Raw genomic sequence first — 21,736 nt, forward strand, 5'->3', positions numbered from 1 at the left:
TTCTGGTGCAGTGAAAACAGGGAGAGACAAGAAGGCATGCAGATCTGTTTCCAGGCTGCAGCCTACCACACTGCAGTACATGCTGTACTGCCATGATACTACAGAGAGTGACACCTGCTTGCTTGCCTAAACACAGAGCTGACTCGAGCAGGTTATTGCTTTGTCTGACAAAGTCTAGCCTGCTTTGGGTGGATTTCAAAATGATGATGCATTTTCACTTTAGGATTTTTTCTCTTTACTAACATTTGAATATTCCTGCCACCCTAGCTCCTGGTGCTATCCATATGGAAATTTAAATCTATTACAAGTGCTTTTTGTAGCTGGCTGCCTGATAGTATTTATCTTGACAGAGGCTCTCCCTGTTCTCCCTTCCCATTCTCTTAGAGACTAAGATCTAACTGGATATCAACATTTTACAGATGCTATCAGGAAAATATCTGCAGCTGTTTTAAATTTAAATCTAAACTTCAGGGGCCTAGTTCACCATCCAGCTACTCCATGTTTACAGTATCATAACATCTTTAAAATCAAAAATGTTAAAACCAGCATAAAACAGAGGAATGTAGCAATCAATTATACTATTGTCATCAGGGTAAAGCCATGTAACTTACATTTGCACCTACTTCTTGAAAGTGAAAACAATCACTGACTAGCAGGATTAAATGGTCACGCTTTATATTTTAAAGACCCATGTAATTCATTTGTCATGACCCTTTTCACATTTTCTTTCATGGTTTGTACTCACAGAAGAAACCAACCTAATGTAAACATCTCCATATTGTTCTTCCTCTGATTTTTTTTTTTTTTTTTTTTTTTTGTGGTTTTAATCAAATATTTGCATAAGCTTGTGATTAGCCACAAAGAGGAGATCTGGTTGGCCAAGCTCTTCCTGATCCATTTTATTTATGTGCCAACAGTGGTTTTGCTCCTATGCTTTTTCCCTTCTGTGACAAATCTGCTTGCCAGAATACCATACTGAAACCACCAGCACAGCTCTTTCACTTTCTGTCTGCTGAGCAATGGGTGCTTGTGTGTTTGTTGCAGCTTCACAAACATCAAAGGATGCCTGCAGAACCTTACGGCAGCAGTGAACCCAGTGTGAATGCCAAGTAGCCTGGCAAGAGATTGGATCTTTGCCTTGTTTTCTAGCAGAGAATTTATTTCAGGCATGATGTTCTTTTTCCTCATAGTTTCCACAGCTGTGAGTAACTGTCAAGAAAGGCACACACAGACCTGAACTTTCATGTCCTCCTTTAGCTGTCTGCTTTTGTATTGCTTTGCTCTTGTATATCTTGCACACAAGGTCCTGTGGGTAAAGCAGTTAGGTACTGGCAATCCTGTAAGAAATGGTCTACAAGATGAGAGACATCTTGGCCCACTCTTGCAGTGTTGAACACCTCCTGTAAAAGGCTGAGCACTGTTGTTAGCACTATTAGTGATGTCAGGATCCCACTGCAGGGGGGCTGGCATTACCCAGATGAATATCAGGAGAGAAGATTTGCTGCAAATAGCTCAAATTGCAAATAAATGGCATTAAAGCAGCCAGCAAGTGCTGCTTATGTAAGGTCACAAAACAATTCCCTTGGCAGGTTCAGGAAGACAATAAAAGTGTGTCACGTGTTAACATTCCTGTAGAGGTAGTAGTACAAATAAATATGCAATCCTTAAATGCATATCTTTCTAAATCATAAAGTTACCCTAAAATCAGTTAAAAAGGTAAAAGAAAGCTTCTATATTTGAGAATTTGAAAGCCAGGGTGACAGCTATAGAAGCATATGACACAATCAGAAGGAGACAATAATCAGTAATGGCAGTGGTCTCCAAGGTTTTCTTCTCACATAGCCTCTCTCTCTGCCTGTATTTATTCCATTAGTATCATGTCTAAATCAAATCATACAAAGCCTATTTTGGGAAAGGATACAAAATAACTTCCCCTCCCTTCACATTAAAATAAATAAATAAATAAATAAATAAATAAATAAAAAGATATAATGCCTACCTGATTCTCAGAAAAGGATAATGGGGTAGATTTTAAGAAGTACTGATACATTCACTGTCATTTACCAGAATGAATGTTCCTACCAACACACCTGGTATTAGTGGCACTGATTTCTAAGGCCAAGCTATGAAACGGTGAAAAGTTGACCATACATGCATTGCACTGTTGTGGACATCTATAATTTGGATGCTTCCAACTAGTACAGTTCCTTCTTGCAGATTAGATCATTTTTGGGAACTAGCATGTCTGATGTTGACCATTCGATGCTACCTATTTGATGACATAGGAGGCATACCAGAAATCTTATCCTTGCAGATTTCTACTGCAAGCAAATGTGAGTCTGGGTCTATGCTATGGGATAACGTATCCCTAAGTCTTTTCCCTCCGGTGCTGTGAATGTGAATCTAACAATGTATAAAGGAAATTTAGGCAAAGGAAATTGATGCTGTCTTTGTGTCTGGTTTGTTTCTCTTTGGTTACATTTTGCTTTCTGATGCTTTGTTTACACACTCAGAACAGCCAACTCTGATACAGCAACTGAGGTGGTAACCCACAGAAATGCCTTCACAGGCTTCTGTAAAGCACCCCAAAGGCTGAATTTATCTGATGTGTTCTGTGGCATGTTCTGTGTGTTTAAATATCTACTTCGGGATACTGAGGTTTCTTTTACTAAAATGTCTTCCCCCAGGAAAGCAGAAGTTTTGTCTTTCACAATGATAACGGATACATACAGTATAAATTAACATTTACTTGTACAGGTCAAACACACTTTGTAATGAAAACCTCAAGTCTATTTCCACAGGTGACATTTTAAGCTAAACTAATGGAGGTACAGAACACGTAATGACAAAACATCAGCAAATAGCAGCTAAATACTTCTTTATATCTTGCAGTCAGACATTAGTAAGTACATATTTATATTGAATAACTTCGCTGGCTTACTGCATGCATGTTAGTCCATTTTGGATGAGCTGATATAGCAGTCCATGAGCTGGGGATCTCTAAAACATTTGCTGTCACTCAGCTGAGAGTAAAAATCTTGCTATAATAATTATGCCTTTCCTTATGTACAAGTCCATAGAAACATAACACATTCTGTCTTTTAGAATTTATATCTCTGAATTTGATGTTACATTTAGGCAGAGAAAAAACTTGTTAGCTTGTCTGAGCTAAAATGGTTCCTTCCCTGTACCTTTTTAAATTTCAGATTACCTATTCATAAAATTTCATTAAAAACTTCCCATACCACGAGAGTATTTTATATATTAAACTAAAAATATATTGATTAAAATATTACGAGAGTTTGAGATCAATTGTACAGCCCCCTGTTGCTGCAATATCTTTTAAACAGAAAAAGACTCATGATGGAAATCAGCAATGGAAAGTAATTTCTTTCTAGACAATGCTGGAAAAGAAGCAGCAGTTACAGTATTAATATTCACTTCCACTATTGTATGAAAACTGGCCACCTGTTTTCTGACAGCATATCACAAAGGAAAATTGCACTACTTCATATACACTAACAGCATTACACAAAAAAAAACTTTGGATTACATTTTTTATATGTGTCAAGTTTTTGACAACTTCAAACCTACAGACCTCGTTTTCCCTTACTAGAAATGCATTCATCAAGCCTACGGCCCTCATTTTCCATGTTTATACATTTACACATGCATTCATTTTAAAGGGAATAGTTCTTATGCTGGGACACTGCTACAAAGTAGGATTGGTTTATCTTAAATAATGGAAACATACATCTTTAAAGTCCGAATAAAAAGAACATTTACACCATTTGCAAGAACAGATTTCAGTTGGGTTTAGTAGTCTTTACCTTTAAAGGCCATCAGACATGAATTGGTCAGGTAAGTCTGGCTCATCATAGCTAAGTTTAATCCATTAACTATAAAGCAGTACATATTTTTGCCCTATGACTTGTAATGTCACAAATTTCTTTTACTAGATAAACACTTCAGCTGTCATTGCAAGGCTTTTTCACCATCTGAAACAACTTGTTCTGCATGGATATGCTTTTCTGCTATATTTTAGAAATGAAGTTCTGCCTTCTCTTGTGCCAAAAGGTAGTCTTACATTAAAGTAATAATAAATTGTTATTGATTCCATCAGAACTTCAGTGTGTTTCAAAATACACATTGAAATCAAAATGGAACTCATTGTAGAGTATCATCCAATCTTTAAAGTATGGTATAGGCATACTGTTTATTTTACACCCTAGCTGGAAAGCTGACTGGCTTGCTTCCTTTTTCATCCCTGTCGTGCACATTACAAGCAAGTGATGATCCAGAAAAAAATAGTGGATTCCTTAAATATAGAGCATACTCTCAGCTTTAAAAGCTGCAGAAGCCTTTTCTGACCTGTTTCTATCAAAACAAGAATTGTGGCATGTGGAGATGGAAACTGCATTAGTGACACAGAATATATTTACCCTAGATGAGGTGAACGGATGGAGCTCACATCCTCATTTTCCAAAGGAAAGAAAGACAGAAAAGGGCCAGGTTACTCTGCCTGCAGGTCTTGTGGGGTGAAGAGACAAAGGGTAGAGGCTAGTAGGCTTCTCCTGGACTAATCTTGCAGGTGATGGTGACTGTTACAAAATAAAGGAGTTTTGAATTTCCTACACTTTGGAGACATCTGGATGAAGTGACCGTTGCATAATTATATGGTTAATCAAGTTTAGCTTACCATTGAGACTTTGTAGAATAAAAGCTGGAAAAATGGAAAATTCCTTCAAGTGATAGAAAAATTTAATAGAACTTTATTTCTTGTCTTTTTTTTCCAAGTATTATTCTTACTATAAATTCAAAAAAGACTTACATATATATATACATGTATATTTAAAGGACATTGATCGTTCACAAGTCAGAGTAAAAAAAAATAACATATATTGAGAATAAAGTTACCAATTTTGTTGCTGGGCTGCTTTTTTTGCAATGTGGATAGAGACTGTATTCACAAATACGAACAAGCACTTGGCAGCATTGTCTTAATATGTTATGTAATCAAGTGGGTAAGTTTCCAGTTGTCCAGAGGTATCAGTAAAAGCTTTTCTTGCCAGGGGTCTTACAGAAAGAAAAGTTTAGACATAAAATTGGATTTAAAAGTGGATTTCACTGACAATCTGACAATCTTATTTATCACCAACACTACAGTGATTTTGAGGAAAAATCACACGTTCACTGGCATGTATATGAATTTATAGTGAGTTTCTGTCTGCTTGCAGCCTTTTAACAATGATGTATCTCTTATGAATTGCAAAACAAACATACAAAAAAAAATACACAATGTCCTTTGTCAGGCCCTATTTATGCTGGGAGAGTTATATATATACGTTGAGAATCATAAATGACCAATTCAGTCAGGTTTCTATGGAATTTCAACAGAAAAATAATGCTGTTTCTTCTTACAGAGAAAAACTTGCTTGGCCAAGCCTCTGTCCATGGCTGTAAATATGACCTATAGGAAGTATTTCTTCAAACTGGATGAGCATGTTCTCTTCGTGTGTTTTGTTTTTCCAGTAGTAAAGCACAAATAGAAATATTTCTACAGTCTTTGTTCAGCAAAGAACAAACACACACATTGCTGCAGAGGGTGATGCAGAGGAGCATTATCTTGTAAAGAGGAGCCTCCAGCAGGTTTGCTGGCCTCTTGAAAAAGAGCTGCATTTATTTCCCAATGCAGTTTTCTGTGAAGCAAAATATTCCCCTTTTCTTGTATCTGAGCTAGGCATTGAATAAAAACAATTTCTTGGTTCACTTTTCTCCGTAAAGGGCTACCTGCTTAATCGATTTACAGAGATATTTACCAACTTTATCAAAGAGAAGACTTTGTTGTTGTTTAGAAAGAAGACTTTGTTGTTGTTTAGAAAGACTACATGTATCTTTTCATAGCATCTGTAAAGATGCAGAAATCCCTCCTCTGCAATCTGTCTGTATTGTCTATTTTTTGGAGGACACGGTGTTGACCTTTAGGGGTCGTGTCAGACTCAAAACCCCTCAAGACCCCTAGGCCAACTGTAGTGTTTTTCTATTTCATAACTTCCATCTTCCTCTATGCAGGACTGTGCTTTTTGGCAGACTGCAATGGATGCAAACCACAAACACGCCAAGAAGACCTGCAGCTCCAGATACTACCCCCCTCTCCTGTTTTCTTCTCCATCTTCACACAGCGAGGGTGGCTGTTTTCACCGAGGCGCAGGCACAGCACGCCGGGGCCACGCTCCTCAGCCTGTTGCAGCTGCACAGAACAAGTGTCACGCCAACAGCCACGAAGGAAAACCACCACTGCTGCCTCAGCCCGAAGCACCTGCAGCTGGGACCTCCTTTCCACCAGCCCACCCGGCAGGGCAGCTCGGAGTCACAGCGGCTCAGGGCTGGCAGACTGCGACACTGGGAATTACGAGGCTGAAAACATACAAAAAATATAATAAATAAAAAAGCTGGGCGACGGTTTGGAAGCCTCCCGTGAAGCAGGGCAGCACCAGCCCTCCCTCCGCAGCCTGACCGGGGCTCTGCAGCCCACTGCTGCCCCTCAGCCCCCCGCAGGGCTGTGACAGGGACAGGGACGGAGGCGGTGACAGGGACGGGGGCGGCCATCCCCCGCCCGCCCAGCTCGCCTAGCACCGGGCAGCGGCCCAAGGCTTGGCACGTTCCATTCCCCTCCCGTCACGGGGAGGGGGCGATTTCAGAAACCCTCCAGGTCCCGCACGCCTCTCCTTCGGCTGCTGCCCGCTGCTGAGGCCGAGCCGCCGGGTGGGGGGCGTGAGATGGCGGCGGGCAGGCGGCGGAGCGGGGAGGCGGCGTGAGGGAAGCGTTTGGGGGGGGAACGGGGCGGAGTTGGTAGGCTCCGGAGGGGCCGAACGGGGAGCGCTGGCGCCGCGGCGGTCGGTTGGGAGCGGCGGCGCCTGAGGCGTGAGGCAGCCGCCGCCGCTCTGACGGGAGCCCCCGCCGCCGCCGGTCACGATCGCAGGGCAGCAGGTGCAGGGCGGCCGCCTCACCACCGCCGCCGCCACCATCATCACCACACGGCCGCCACCGCCCCGCGGCCATGCCGGCGGTGCAGAAAACGGTGTCGGAGATCCGCTCCCGCGCCGAGGGTAAGCGCCGCCGCCCGGCAGCCGCCTCCCGGCCGGGCCGGTACCGCAGCGCCGCGGGGAGCCGGGCTGAGGGGGGCGGCTGTGCGGCGGGGTGGCGGTGAGGGGGGCTCCCGCCGGGCCTCTGCGGTGGCGGCCGGCTGCTGCCGCTTCTTTCCGCCTTGTCGGCTTGTCGTTGTCCTCCGGCGACGATCCCAGCACGGGGAGACCCTACCTGAAGGGACCGGGCTGTGCCGGTGTCTGTAATGCCCGGCCGAGGGTCGGGGTTTAAGCCTTGAGGCAGCAGCAGCGTGCCCGTAACTGCCTTGCAGAGAGAATTGCTGCAGTGAATTATTACAATATAACGATTATTGCATGCCGAAATAAAGCGTGAAAATCACAAATATGGACACAGCAGCGCATTGGGATAGCTTATTGTGCTGTGCGGCTGTACATCATGACAGTCGTGTCACCATAATGACACGCGCTTGGCGAGGTGGGCATGCAGCCTTTATCCCTTTGGCTATGTTGAAGGTTTTGCACATAAATCAGGCCATTGCGCTGCGTAGAATAGCCTTTGTCTTTGTTTGGTCATGTAGGAAGTAAAAACTTTCTCCTTGTGTCTTTCAACCTTCTTCCAAACAGATTATTTTTTATATATATATTTGATTTTTTTTCCCTATGTTAGCAAGAGAGTGAAGAAAAAAATTGGAAATAAGATGTTATCTTGACCTTCTTTCCTGTTTATACCATCTTATCTGCCTTTCTTCCCCAAAAGTAGGTTTGCAAAATTTCTGGCACTACCTATTACTTCCTAGGCAAGGTTAGCTGGCCAAGAAAGTGGAGGAATACATCTTTCTGAAAAGCAATAAGGAAGATGCACGCTTCCAGAGATGCTTTTGAAATGTGCTTACGGCCAGAGCAGCTGTGATGCAGTACCCACTGTCATTAGCAGAGGCGTATAATGGCACTGGCTAGAGGTCCAAACACTGATTAATTTCAGTTCTTTCCCAGTCATTCTTTCCAAGTCAGTTGGTTTTCACTGAAAACTTAGCATTGATTTTCCCAATTTATTTGTGCTTTTTTTTTTTTTTTTAATCATATAATTACAGGAATCTTGAGGATTATTAAATGAGCAAACGTGACGTTCCATAAATGCGAATGTCTTTCTAAGAAGTACAGATACAGAAAAAAAATATCTAGTTTATATGAACAGTGTTCAAGGTTGGATGACTGTAGAACAGCTGAATACAGGGATTAATAGGTTTCTCCAAAACACCTTTGTTAGGACTGAAAATAGGTATGAAATTTCTTTTAAGAAATACAACTTTTGGGAAATGATGTGATAGCTTTTCACCATAACAATAGAGCTGCTACATTGTATCATGCTGTACTAGCCATTACTCAAAGAGAAGACATTTAAAAACTGTTACTGTGTCTCCACTCATAGATCAATGTGAGCCTTCCTCGTTTGTTTCGTTTCCATTCAGTTCATTCACAATGGAATCGATTTCCATGAGTTTTTTACCTTTTTTTTTTTTTTTTTGGTTCTTTTTGGCATAAATAGCTTCCAAATTTATTCTGTGTGGACAGTGTGGCTTGTGGTTCTAAACAGTGCTTCATAAGTAAATGTCACAATTTTCTAAGAGGCTTGAGAGTTCTGCAATGTGAGTGATATCCCCAGCACTTGAAATTGACATAAAGTATCTGTAAGACCCTGGCTCTGGCCATAATAAGAGTCTCTTAGATAAGCACTGTGCAAAGTGATGATAGTACAGCCTTCTGGGACCTCCACCGAAGTCTTATCTATGGCGTAGAGCAGGAAACTCTTTGTTAATGGCAAGGTCATTGTACATTCTTTGGAAGCCACTGTTAATACTGTAATCACAAAGAGCAGTGTTCATAAGCATTGTAATAGCATGGGCCATTCCTTAGAGTAGCCTGAGACAGGAGGGAATCTGATAGAAAACCTAATATTACCTTCTTTGTTCTAGAATTTCTGTGTTGTATGGGGTTAAAACCTCATTTTTCTCTTCCAGCACTGCAGCAGCTAATTTCTGCCTCAGAGACCTTTTCCATGGATCATGAGTTACCTTATCAGTCTGGACTGCCTTGACATCATCTCAGAACTAAGCCCTCTCCGGCATAAGGAGATAGTAATACTGTTATTAGAGAAAATAGGCTGCTGTGATCAGATAGAATAAACCAAGACCTGTCAGAATGATGCACACATGTATCATTCCCAAGAATTGGTTGACAGTCACAGAGGATGCAATAGTATAGTCTGTAAATTATCGCAAAATAAAAATTGTAGGTGTGTTAACGTCTGTAAGACAACACATTACCTGCATCAAGACAAGAGCTTGGTTAAAAACAGCTGCTGTTTTGGCGGTATTCTCCCAAACCTCTGCAGGATCTTTTACTCTTCATGGCTGATAAAAGATAACCAGGCATGCCTATGATCCTTTTTAATAGATTTTTGCCTATTATTCCTGTTGTAAAGAACACTTGCAGTTCACCTTAGGAAACACTGCAGTTCTACACAATTGGTGTTTGTACCAAAGAAGTCTTGCTCAAGGCATGGAAGGTCTGGCCCTCCTAAACTGATTTAGGAAATCTCTACAATGTGTTCCCATCACCAGTAACCCTAATTCTGAATCTGTCCCAGGCTTCAGATGTTTGGTGCTATAGACATAGCATCCATGTCATGTATTCTGCAGTTGCAAAACCCATGAGGAAATCTTTGAGTAGTGTAGCCGACATACAGAGTTAGTTAATACAGTAATTAACTATGCTTGTTTTAACTATTTATAGCTACACAGTTAATGTATGCATCTATTAAATAATAGGAAGTTGAAATATTCAAAGCTATTTTTTTTTCTTTTGATCTATTCTGGGAGAGTGGAATTGGGGTTGACAGCTTTTATTAGGGTTCTCTAATCTTATGAAAATAGAAGCATTAATCCTTTCCTTCAAGTATTGATAGAATTCAGTGAACTATGTTAGATTGTAGAGAAATTTGAGTTGCTGTTGTGCTGTCTGCCAGCAATATTAATAACAAATTCTTTGTATTGGTGGAGGAAAATGCCTTTGTGAAAGGTAGGTGAGGCTGAACTTGTGCAAGTTGCGATGACTTTCGTAAGAAGAGTGTGATCTGAAATTCTGTAGTAATCATCAGATTATTTTCAGCAGACTGTCCAGTTTTGTAATTCCTAATATATCCTCAAGCATTTATACTACTGGACTGTTGGACTATGTAACATTTTACCAGTGTAGTGCTCATTATTGTCTCGAGTCTGTTCTTATTCTTAACAATTTTGTTTTGCAGACCATGTTGAGATTCCCAGTGCTTCACGACTGGAAAAATTGTGTCTAGTTATCATACAGGCTTGTCAGCCTCAGCGGTGCTGGCAGGTTAGAGCAGCTGATTGCAATTCCCCTCCTGTACTTTGACTCCTCAGAGGTACAGAGGGCAGCTTCTCAGTGCCGGTTGTGTTATCAAAGTTTTATCATGGCATTGGGACTAATAGCTCTGAAGGCACACTTTTCTCATAGTGATACCATCTTTAAACTGTGCTGTATTCTACAGGAACATGAGCTAGCAGACTTGCTAGTCTAAGAATTTCTTGGCTACAGAACCAGCTTTCAAAGCTTTTGAATACCATACTTTGAGAATAAAATGATTATAAAATAAATGATTAAGAGAAGTGTATTAAAATCTTTTTGGTGATTTGAGTGAGTTTTTTCTCCCTCCACTTTCTCTCCATGGTATGATCTATCTGTATTTATGGTCAAGGAAAAATTGGAAATATGAAAAATTTTTGTACAGCGTTTACTGTTTAGAACTTGTTGTTTTATCTATTGGTTTAGAAATGTCAATATCAAAACTGATTTAGAGAGAGTCCCCGCAAATACCGTATGATGGAATATAGTTGCCTCTTCTGGATTTTTCATCTTGGAAGCAAAGTATGGTCTTTAATGGGTTCTCTTATTGGAGAAAGCTCAAGTCAGTTGCTTGGCTTGTTGTTGTTTTATTGGTTATTTTTGTTTTGTCCCTGTTGCAGCATAACTAAAATTTATATATGTATATAATCAGACATGATTCCAAAGTGGAAATTAGCTTTAAAGCTTGCCAGTTCTGCATAATAAATTGTCATAGTAGTGTGACTTGTTCCAATTCTTCCATATTTTCCAATTATTCTTTTTAAAGTGCTGACTTGCAACTTTTTTCAAGTCAGATGCTTTTCTGGCAGTGGGACAGATAAGAGTGTATGCCATAGAACCTGTATGATAATTCAGCTCTGGTTCAATATCAGCAGTGCTACAGACTGCAAAAGAGGAAGAAGGATCTCGCAACGTATTTATTCTTCCAAAATGACAGGTCTTGCTTAGAGCAGCACCATGGTTCCTGACTGAAGTGTGATAATTGCAGTTTTACTCCTGCTGGCTAGAAGACTTCAAAATTACTGCTGAGTGGTACTTTAGGATTTGCTGTTACCTTAGATATGAACCACTATGGAGTGACGCTACTTTTAATGCTAAGCCCTCGAACAATGCCTTTCTGATCACTTGGTGTGATGAACAGACAAGAAACAAGTTAGGTGGGCTCCAGTTTAACATCTGTAGCACAGCAATAATCATGTTCTTTTTCAAAAGGAGGTTAAAATGATTGCTTCATTGTATGTGCTTACTCACAAACTTCACAGTATTTTTTTCATAATCAGATATATGCAACAGCTGATGCTTTGCTATTGACTCTGCATGCGTTGTGGTTTTTACCTTTCCTGTCTGGGTTTTGTACTTCACGATTTTCTATTTTTTTCATTGTCAACTGTCTGAATATTTGGGTCAGTGTTCTTGAAGCTTTCTAATGGATTACAGAATGGTAGACAACTTGATTATTTATTTGTTCTTACTGTGTGTTAAATGCATCTTTTTACACCCCCTTTGCTAAAAATGTAGCTACTTTCACCAAGAGGTGATCTGGTGAAATTTTCCTTGCATTCTCAAGCATGGATGTCCTTTCACTTGTTCTTGTGATTATTACTTGCATGCAACATTTTAGAGACAGTCATCTGCTTATTTCATTAGTAGGCTGAGTTCATGCAGATTGGTTTGATGCCAGTGGAGTCTTGCTCTCCTTGAGGAAGAAATACAGCACTTAGTAGCTTCCTTTTTGCAATGTGGTCAGCTTTTGTGTAACCTGCTGCACTGAAAGGCAGTCAGCAGTTGAGCTCTAGCCTGTTTTTTAAAATTTCGTAGAGATGTAGCTGTTAAAAGTCTGGGTGTGATATAATACAGTTAGAGTCAAGTTTGTGAGCGTACTTTGATGGATGTCCTACTTCATATTTGAATGTGAGTAGTTTAAATAATGCACATCAGACGTGATTTCCCATAAGGTGCTAGACTGAATGAAGCATTGTAATTGTAGAACAAATTTGTGGACTTGGTTTCTGTCACCTTGACTGTAGGTTGGCAGGCATTTCAATTTAATGTATGTACTACCATGGTGTGTAATACCCTTCCTTTTTAATTTTAGTGCCTGACACTATTTTGGGGCATTTTTTGTCAATTTCAAAAACAACTTGTTGTCAAATTCTTTATTCACCTACTGTAAATAAAGTGTCCTGAAGATTTCCATGCAGGTCGTATTTGAATAAATTACTGTAATTAAGGAAAGCTTTTGGTGACTTAATCTGTTTATACTAGATGAGTGTGGGTGAGACTGCAGAAACTGGAAATGCTTTGTGATGGTTTTCTGAAGAAAACAAACAAACCCTGGAAATGAGACAGATATTTAATTGTAATTCTAGTGGATGCATCATAGAGAAACTCCCATTCACACTCAAGGTGGTAGCTATTAAATACTTGGTCCTTTGTCTTGTGAAACTAGTGGGAAACTTCACCTACATAATATAATGTGTAGGCTTCAGAAAAAAAAAAAAAAAGAAAAAAAAAGTTCTAGGCTAGGTCTGCCTCACATGTAGGCTAGGGTGGTAGGGTGTCCCCGAAGATGTTTGGCATGCAGAGAACCCAGAAACAGTGCCTGAGGCTTTGTTTGCTGTACAGCTGTGCAGCAAAGAATTTTCTTTGACCTCGGGCAGTTGTGAAAATGAGCAGCTTCACAGCAAGAAGAGCGTGTCCGATTTCTGACCAGGCATAAGGCATCTGGTACTAACCGGGAAAAACACACAGCAGAGTAACTGAAACCTGGGTGTGCTGACTCTTGACAGAATATTTTGGGTAGGGAGTGGAAGCAAGACGTAGTGATACTATTCCCAAGAGTGGTATATTGTAAAGAAGTGGCATTGTGGGAGGGTGGGATGTAGCAGCTCTTTATCAAATGCTGAATTACAATTTCAACACTTCTGTTTTCTCTGTACACTCTTTCCGATAATCACATCTGAAAGTAGAGTGGTTCAAAAAGATTTCTGTGTCTTTTTTGCTTGGAAAACATTTCAGTCACTTAAATTACGCATATTTGCCATCTTAGTCAACATAAGTTCAGTAATATATGGACTCTTAAGAGTCTTTATATGTGTGTACACATACAGACACAACCAAGGAAGAAAAATTGTAACTTCTTGATACTGAGTTTTGTGTGGGAGTGTAGCCTGTACTCTAGTGGATATATTTCAAAGTTTAGGCAAAGTGGGAGAGATGTGTAACCTTTAAAGCTTTGAAGATCGTCTAACACACCCTTTGCTGGGCTACAAAAGGCTGCATGTGAGGCTCAGAACTTATTCCAAAGATATATTTTTAAGTAAGGACTGAAGAACGTGAATTCAAGGTAATAGAAAGGAAGTTAGTAAATGTTTATGAAGCTTCTAAGCACCTTGTTGATGACCTTTTGTTTTAAGAAGAACAAATAAATACATTATTACTAACATACAAAAATAAATATCTATAGTTCCTTTGTCCTTTAAACAAACAGGTAATACATGTTTAATGCCTGCTAACATTTGCTTTAACTCTATCACTGTTAGTACTCAAGGTTTGTACTTCCAGAAGCTTTAAAACTAATGCCGCAAAATCGAAATAGTATTCTAAGAATGTGTAAACTCTTCCCTTATTTCCTGAAGTTAGTCAGGCTAGGTTGGTACTGAGAGAATAGTTTCCAACTGATCCACCAAAGCTCTCCCAGGATCTATTTGATGTGTTCATTCCTTCAACTGGAAGGTGTTGTATATCTGGGATGAAATCCATCGCACTCACCACGTGATGGATTCAGACTTGGTGTGACTGGTTGTGCCTCTGTGATGACTGACAACCTCACCTTCATGGTGATGTGCCTGTGTCCAGTGGTGTTACACCTGTGTGTGCTCATGGAATCGTGTACTGGAGGTCACGCACAGGAGGTGCCTTTCAAAGGGTGGGTAATGACTGAAATAGGAAATGTCTGGCTTAGCCTGCCAAGTGCTTTTGCATAGTTCATTAAGTCAAAAAGTAGTGTGTGGGCACGTGTTTGGGGGGGCAAGTCTGTTAGGCTGGCTGCTCGTCCTCTTGGGGGGAATTCTTGAGATGGATCCTGAAGCTTGCCTAGAAATGTGAGATGTGTGCCTTTCCTTGGGGGAACCGGAAGGATTTCCAGTGTAGTAATACCAGGAACCACAGGTTCATGTTACTGGTGGGAAAGTCTGCAGCAAGAGAGACTTACCTAGTTGGGATAGAATTGGGTTAGGGATCACAAATGGGAAATACAGAAGGCTGTGGGCTCTCCTGGGCTGTATCTGTGAGTGCCAATCTCACTGTAAGGCCACTCTGAGTTGTCTTTGAAAGCTCATGGTGGTCTGGGGAGGTTTCTGAGGACTGGAAGAGTACAGTTGATCAAATTGTAGTTTAGGTTGCATTGTTTTTTTGCATTTATTTAGCTTTAGTTATGACAAAGAATTTTCTACGAGTATTTCTCAGAACAGGTGAATTAGGCAAATAAATAGAATTAGTGAGTCATTTTGATTTGATAGCTATACTAGACATATACTTTTTGTATTTAATTTAATTGTTCAGACATCCTCACAGGGAACTATTTTTCTAACATTGAGACTAATGGTTAAACTTTTGCAAGGTTTTTGTAGGAAATTTACCTCTATTCTTATGCAAACTCTTAATTGTTACACTACAATAGTTGTGTGTGTAACAATATAGTTTAAAAGAAGCATGAAGAGGAAAGTGTATTGTATGTATATGTGGCAAAGCAGGAAAATAGATTAAGAAGTATGGAATGAGTCATGTAAAACCTATAGTAAATGTCCCTTTATATATTTGATTTTCTTTTAAATTCAGCAACAAGCAATGCAGAAAAAGCTTACATGCAAAACTAGAAACTAATACGCTGAATGATCTGTTTACAATATGAAGATTTTCTGAGTTTATATTGCATACTTGTCAGATTACCAATAATACCAGTAACGAAAAAGCAGTTTAGCCCTGAACTTCTTGCTCTTTCCTTATGTTGCTGTTTGTGTATTTCTTTTAATGTCTACCTTTTTAAATAATTACTTGCCCCAGTACTGCAAGTAAGATCACTCAGCGGAGAAAGGGGAAAGATTTATTTATATTGTTATTATTTTGTATGCTCTCTTCTAGATTGAAATGCATCAACAGACCATAGTTAATTTCATATTGCCATGAAATGGCGCAAGCTATTTGAGGGTAATCATTAATTGAGCAGAAGTTACAGTTATTGTTCATTATTATAGCTTTACAAAGCTTCTTCACTACATACCTTTTGCCTTCCTTTCTTAATCACATCTAAAGTTTACGTGGCTAAAACTTTATTTGTTTAATTAACGTTGCTTTTATTGTAAGAAACAGATAGAGTTCACAGTCGTGATAGATGTATTTTTGTTATTATGAAGTGCTTTGAGTCTTCTGTGTGTATGTATTCCTGTCCATTTATCTCTCTATATTAAAAATCCTTCCATGTTCACAGGCTATGAGAAGACAGATGATGTTTCAGAGAAAACTTCTCTAGCTGATCAAGAAGAACTGAGAACTATATTCATCAATCAGCCCCAGTTAACCAAATTCTGCAATAACCATGTCAGGTATTAACTCGTGTTTTTGTTATACTTTTTTTTTTTTTTTTCCAGAATGTTGCATACTGCTTAGCAAAATTTAAGAAAAGATTCTGTTTATTCCACCTCTGCCATTTCCTCCAGCCACTAGTAGCAGTCACTGACTCTGGAGGGAGGAATGAAGTTCAATGACTATAATATCCAACCTGTTTAATATACAAACCTGATCTTCAGAATTTTTAAGGACTGAGTGGGGAAAGTTCTGCATGGGACCTTTACAGCTGCACCATTGGCATATCCCTAAGGGCATGGGTTTGTTGAAGTTCAGTTTATCTTTGATTTTCAAACATATTTCTGGTAGCTGGATGCCAGTGTAGGTGTGCTTTGCTTGAACATGTAATTCTGTGCTTTGGAAACTGCTTTTTATCAGTCAACCAACTAGAAAGATGCTGTTGCTGCTTATGAAACTAGTTTTGAATTTCCAGGTTGGTCTTTAGGACTCTGCTGATTTTATTTTTTTTAATTTTTAAATTTAATTTTACAAAATATACTGAATGCTCATAAGTAACGTATATCTAGATCTGATAACGTCCTTCAGTTCTGTTGTTAAAATTCAAAGTAATTGAATGGCAAAGATATTCCTGTCTCAGGCAGGTGTGTTTTCCGAAGGTACATTTGATACATGCAGAAAATTTATAGATGTTAAGAATAATGTGGTGTTTTTTTGTCATGGACTTGAGATACTTTATAAAGCTTTTTGTTTGTGTGACTTATCTTGATTAAGTCACTCTTGACTGAGTCACTTACCTTTTCTGCCTTTTTCTTTGTTTCTTGACAGTGTTTAGCTCTGTATACGATATATCAATTCCACCTTTAAATTGAGTATTTTATGCAAAGTTAAAGTAAATGTTATTAACTTTAAAAGGAGTCCAAAATACTCTTATTAGTCTTTTGTCTGTCATTTTTTGGTATCATTGTTTTAACTGTTATTTTTTTAGGATGTTAACAGTCTGCTCTTAAATGAGTGTAAGGCAGATGAAAGGATGGGTGTTCAAATATTTTGTGTTGATGGCTTAGCCAAGATAGTTACACAAGGATAAGCTATATTCTGCTCCTCCAGGCTTCAAAATTACACAATATCCAATATTTTCATTTTTTTTAAGAGGTAAAATTTCAGTTCAGTGAAAGATACAGGGTTTTATATTTAATATTTTGATTTTTATTACTTTCTCAAATATATTGCATCATTTAAATACAGTTGATCCTATTATTTTTTTTTTAGTCTTCAAGATCATGAAAATTCATATGCAGCACAGAAGCCCCACAGCTCCTCAGTTTTGATTTAGCACCCTTCTCATTATGCTGGCTTGACTGATAACTCTTGCTCAAGAATTTTGTCTGCACTTGAGTCATGGTGCAGAATTGCTCACCAAGTGCCTGCCATAGATTGCTGGGTAAGGTACTGCTCTGAGGCGTCAGAGCTGTGAGCTTAAGTCTTGTATTACCTGCTTCCTGAGTGCAACCACTTGCCTCTTCCTCTTCATTTTTTCCCTCTCCTTGTTGCCTATAACGGAGTTGCAGCAGAGCTTGACTGCTGTCCACAAAACACACAGAGGTGACAAGGAAATTTCTTACTTCAAAATTAAAACTCACAACATTTTTTGTGGATGATGGGTGCTTTACTTGGTTAGCTAGATCATAGAAGTGTGTGGAAATGTCTATGGAAGTCTTCAGATTTCTTTTTTAGTCAAAAATGAATCTGTTTGCTTACACGGAAATCACAAAAGATCCTGCTGTATTGGAAAGCTTGTATAACTGAGAGGAAAGGAATACATTTGAAATTTTTTTTACTATTATAATTGTACTTGGTTTTCTCTTTGTCTTTTAGCACTGCAAAGTACAACATAATCACATTCCTGCCAAGGTTCCTTTATTCCCAGTTCAGAAGAGCTGCTAATGCATTTTTTCTTTTTATTGCATTACTTCAGGTAAGATCAACAACAAGATGCTAATGTTTGAAACTTACTGAGAGAGCATTAACAAAACAAAAATTACTAAAATAAAAGTACATACACCGCTATGTGTATTTTTTTCCTCCTTTGCTTTATATGTTTCAGCAAATGAAACATCTCATACAGACTTCTTTGCTGTTGCTCTAAGTGCTTGGAACACCTTTGTAGGATGCTTCTGCACAGGAAGCTCGCACTATTTTCTAGAGGGAAAAAAAGAAAAAAATCAGAAGTTCAGGGTTTCATTAGCTTTCTCCATCTGGAAACCCGTGGTTTCTAAACATACATGTACAACCTCTTGACCCCACCTGGCATCTCAGCTAGTCCAGTGGTCCAGCAGCATTGCTTGTGGTGCCACTGTACTTCAAGCTAGTAGATGTAGAATGTGAGGCTGAAACTGTTTGAGAATTACTGGATGAGAACCTGGCAGGTGGGTGATTTGGGTGTAGGAAGAGGAATGATAGGAAGCAATGATGGAGTTACAAGACCAGCATCTGCTATCAAACCATCAGTGACATCACAGAAACAGGAGTAACAGATACAGGGTAATGGAATTGAGGTATGAGCTGGTGCCCCTTTGCTTTCATATTTTGCCTGGAAAATAATGTGTAATTGGAATGGGGATGTTTGGGTATACGTGTATGGAGGAATGAAAGGTCAGAAATAACTGGAGAAGTGATAGATCGCTTTGACCTGCAGCTGACTTACAGACAATTATTAACTTTCTGCCTGGTTTCCATATAAATGCTTGAAAATGTAATCTAGAGTAACTTTGAAAACAGATATATATTCGTCTTATTCCAAGAAAAATAGCATACATGCGTATAACATTGTGGTTTCTTTCAGATGCCCATTGTGGTCATAGCAAAAAGAAATTTATATAATTCATAAATAATACTGTTGGTTTTTCAAAACCATTTATGATTAATTGAAGATGTGTTCTAACCACATCAAGGTCTACTTATTACTCTACTCTTCTTTTGCAAAATCTTATAGTCATATGGGCCGCATTGCCTGTTCTAAACTTATTGAGGCGGGAATACTCTACCCTATCAATGTAGCCTTTAACAACTCTAGTCAATATAAAGATAATTATGAATAGCTATCAATATATATTGCATAACTAACATCTTCTCTGTATTCATTTTATGCACACATGCACTTGCATTATTTATGCCTATACCTGCTTAGCAAAAGCTAATTTCTTCTAGTCTTAGCTGTTTGAAATTTGTCATATAACACATTTTTGTCATATAACACATATGGTAAAGCACAAAATCTTTTAGAGATTGAAAACCGAAGGAATTAAAAATACCTTGGAGTTGTGTCCACTTTAACAAAAATCTAAACTAAAAGAAAAATAGTATGTTACGAATAAGCATTTAAATTTAATATGAAATACAAAAAAAAATGAAGGTGAATCTCCTGCAGATACTAAACCCTCTGAAAGTAACTGCTGAACATTGTTCTATCTAAAATGTAAACATTGTTTTGTTGTATCAGCTTTGTTTGATTAAAAGGCAATACCTTACTTGGAAATAATCATCACCCTGGCCAAATAATGAAACCAGTTTTCATCTGTGTTTGCACAGAAAGTTCTGCTTCTTGTATTAAAGCATGTTTTCAACCAGGAATTCAAACAATTTTTTTTTCTCTTTTTAATAGCAAATTCCAGATGTATCACCAACAGGCCGTTACACAACATTGGTCCCTCTTTTATTTATTTTAGCTGTAGCTGCAGTGAAGGAGATAATAGAAGATATTGTAAGTATTTAATAGCAATATTTTCTAAATAATTTGTTGTTTTGTTTTGTTTTTTTTATAGATCATATTGCAGAAAACCTGTTGAATAATACTCTGCCACTTTTAAAGTTTTAAAAACAGCTTTTCCGCAGCTGTGAAATCCAGGTCAGTGCATCTGATGAGTCCTTTTTTAAGGTCAGATGCATAAAATCTGTGGTTTCACTGTTACAATTTTGCACAGTTTTGTAGACAAGCAAGGGGAATAGGCTTTTCAGTTTTTCCTGTTTTCCTGGCCCAGTGCAATTTATTGTTAATCTTTAGTATCTTGTTGATAAATGTGATACGTTGATGTTTCATGGCCAGGAACACAAATGGAATGCTTATCTTTGTTAGGCAGGTGTCTGCCTATGCCAAGCTTTCCTGGAGTCACTGTATGCAGTAGTGGCTGTTTTGCTTTCTTGTTCTATTGAATGAAAATTTTAAAAGAGCCAGGATATTGTCATGGCTTGGCAGCATCCATTCTAATTTCTCTTATTTTGTGGGTAGGGAAAGGAATGTCAATCTTTGTTTCACTTCCAACAAAGGTTGTTGAGGTTTTCTCAGTACCTTCTTGCCCGTTCTTTTTTGAAAACATATCACAGAATGTGTCTCTCTAATTCAGGTAATACAAATGAGTTAGCTTTAGACTGCATCATTTGTATCTAAGGAATTAGTCTTGATTTACCAAATCATTCTTCAGATATCAAGAGTTTCTTCATCCTTTTTGGTTCTGTACTAGTTCTGCAGATAAATTATATGGAGGACAAGATTTTAGATGTAATATATCAGAGAGTGCCTTGTCATGTGGAGGACAAGGTTCCCGTTCTTGGTATTGTGGGCTGCTCCTCATGATTTTTGTAAAGCGTTGCAGGTAGTGCTATTTTCCTAAGCACAAGAAAAGTAAGCTTCCTGGGAACATCAGGTGTATTGTGTTTGAACAGAATTACAGTGTATGTATAGAAACATGTTCAGGAAATGGAGTGATGAGCTACAAAGAAGTTCTGAAATGTTGAGTGGCTGGGCACTCAGCAGCCTTTTCTGCTGACACTCCACTTAGTCTACTCAGTTAACTTTGAGAATAGATGGTAGGCAAGATACATTGCCCCCCTGGGTTTTCTGAAGTTCTTGGGCCAAAGAGTTGAGAGGTCCAACAAGAGACAATGTTGTGTCCATTAATGTGTTCGTTCTGTTTTGCATTTACAGTGTTTGCCTCCCTATAGTCAGCTTCCCCTTAAATGTCTTTGTTGCTTTCCATTTACATAAACAAAATCCCTTTTAAAAAGACATAAAATCAATTCATGCTCTTTCAGATATTTTTAACAATTCTGCTGTTCATGCTTACAGACTTACACCATCTGTCAGTGTCTAGGCAAATATAAAACTGAGGCTCCTGCTACTGTACAGAGTGTCCTTTTTAAAATTATCTCATCTTCCTCCTCTTTTATGTCATTTTGTTTCTTTCTATCATTGCGCTTTACAACATTAATTGTATAGTTAGGCATGGAGCAGAAGCCAGGAACATGTGGGTTGGGTCTTTTATTTGGTTGTTTTTGCCATGTATCAGCTTAAACAATGAAAGTTCTTATTACTAGTTACTACAGAATTACCTAAAGACAATTCACATATTATTTTTCCTTTTGTTAAGTTTACATTGCCTCAGCATGTAGTTAATTCCTAGAGTGCTTAGTTGAAACCGAATGAGTTGAAGTAGCTGACGGGGAGAACTGAGCTGCTAATCAACAGGCTTTGTGTGTGTGTAGCTGATGATAACGGGAATTTCTCACATACACATCGGGAATTTCTCACATACACAGCTGAGTTTTACAGACCATTGTCTGAAAAA

General features: G+C 38.8%; 1 protein-coding gene across 4 annotated transcripts in view; it reads left to right on the top strand.

The window, feature by feature from the left end:
- Positions 1-6,597: 6,597 nt before the first annotated feature.
- ATP8A1 (ATPase phospholipid transporting 8A1) overlaps positions 6,598-21,736 on the top strand; it is a 108,179-nt gene continuing 93,040 nt past the window's right edge. For 3 of the 4 annotated variants that reach the window (XM_038178299.2, XM_027457162.3, XM_072037655.1), the window contains exons 1-4: positions 6,599-7,109; positions 16,018-16,132; positions 17,991-18,090; positions 19,777-19,875. In XM_038178299.2, the coding sequence (XP_038034227.1) occupies positions 7,061-7,109; positions 16,018-16,132; positions 17,991-18,090; positions 19,777-19,875 (363 nt within the window). In that variant the 5' untranslated portion in view covers positions 6,599-7,060. Of the gene's footprint in view, positions 7,110-16,017; positions 16,133-17,990; positions 18,091-19,776; positions 19,876-21,736 lie in introns of all 4 variants that reach the window. The other variant, XM_038178298.2, reaches the window with a different exon arrangement.

The sequence above is a fragment of the Anas platyrhynchos genome, chromosome 4 (genome assembly GCF_047663525.1).
Source record: "Anas platyrhynchos isolate ZD024472 breed Pekin duck chromosome 4, IASCAAS_PekinDuck_T2T, whole genome shotgun sequence".
NCBI classification, from domain to species: Eukaryota; Metazoa; Chordata; class Aves; order Anseriformes; family Anatidae; genus Anas; species Anas platyrhynchos.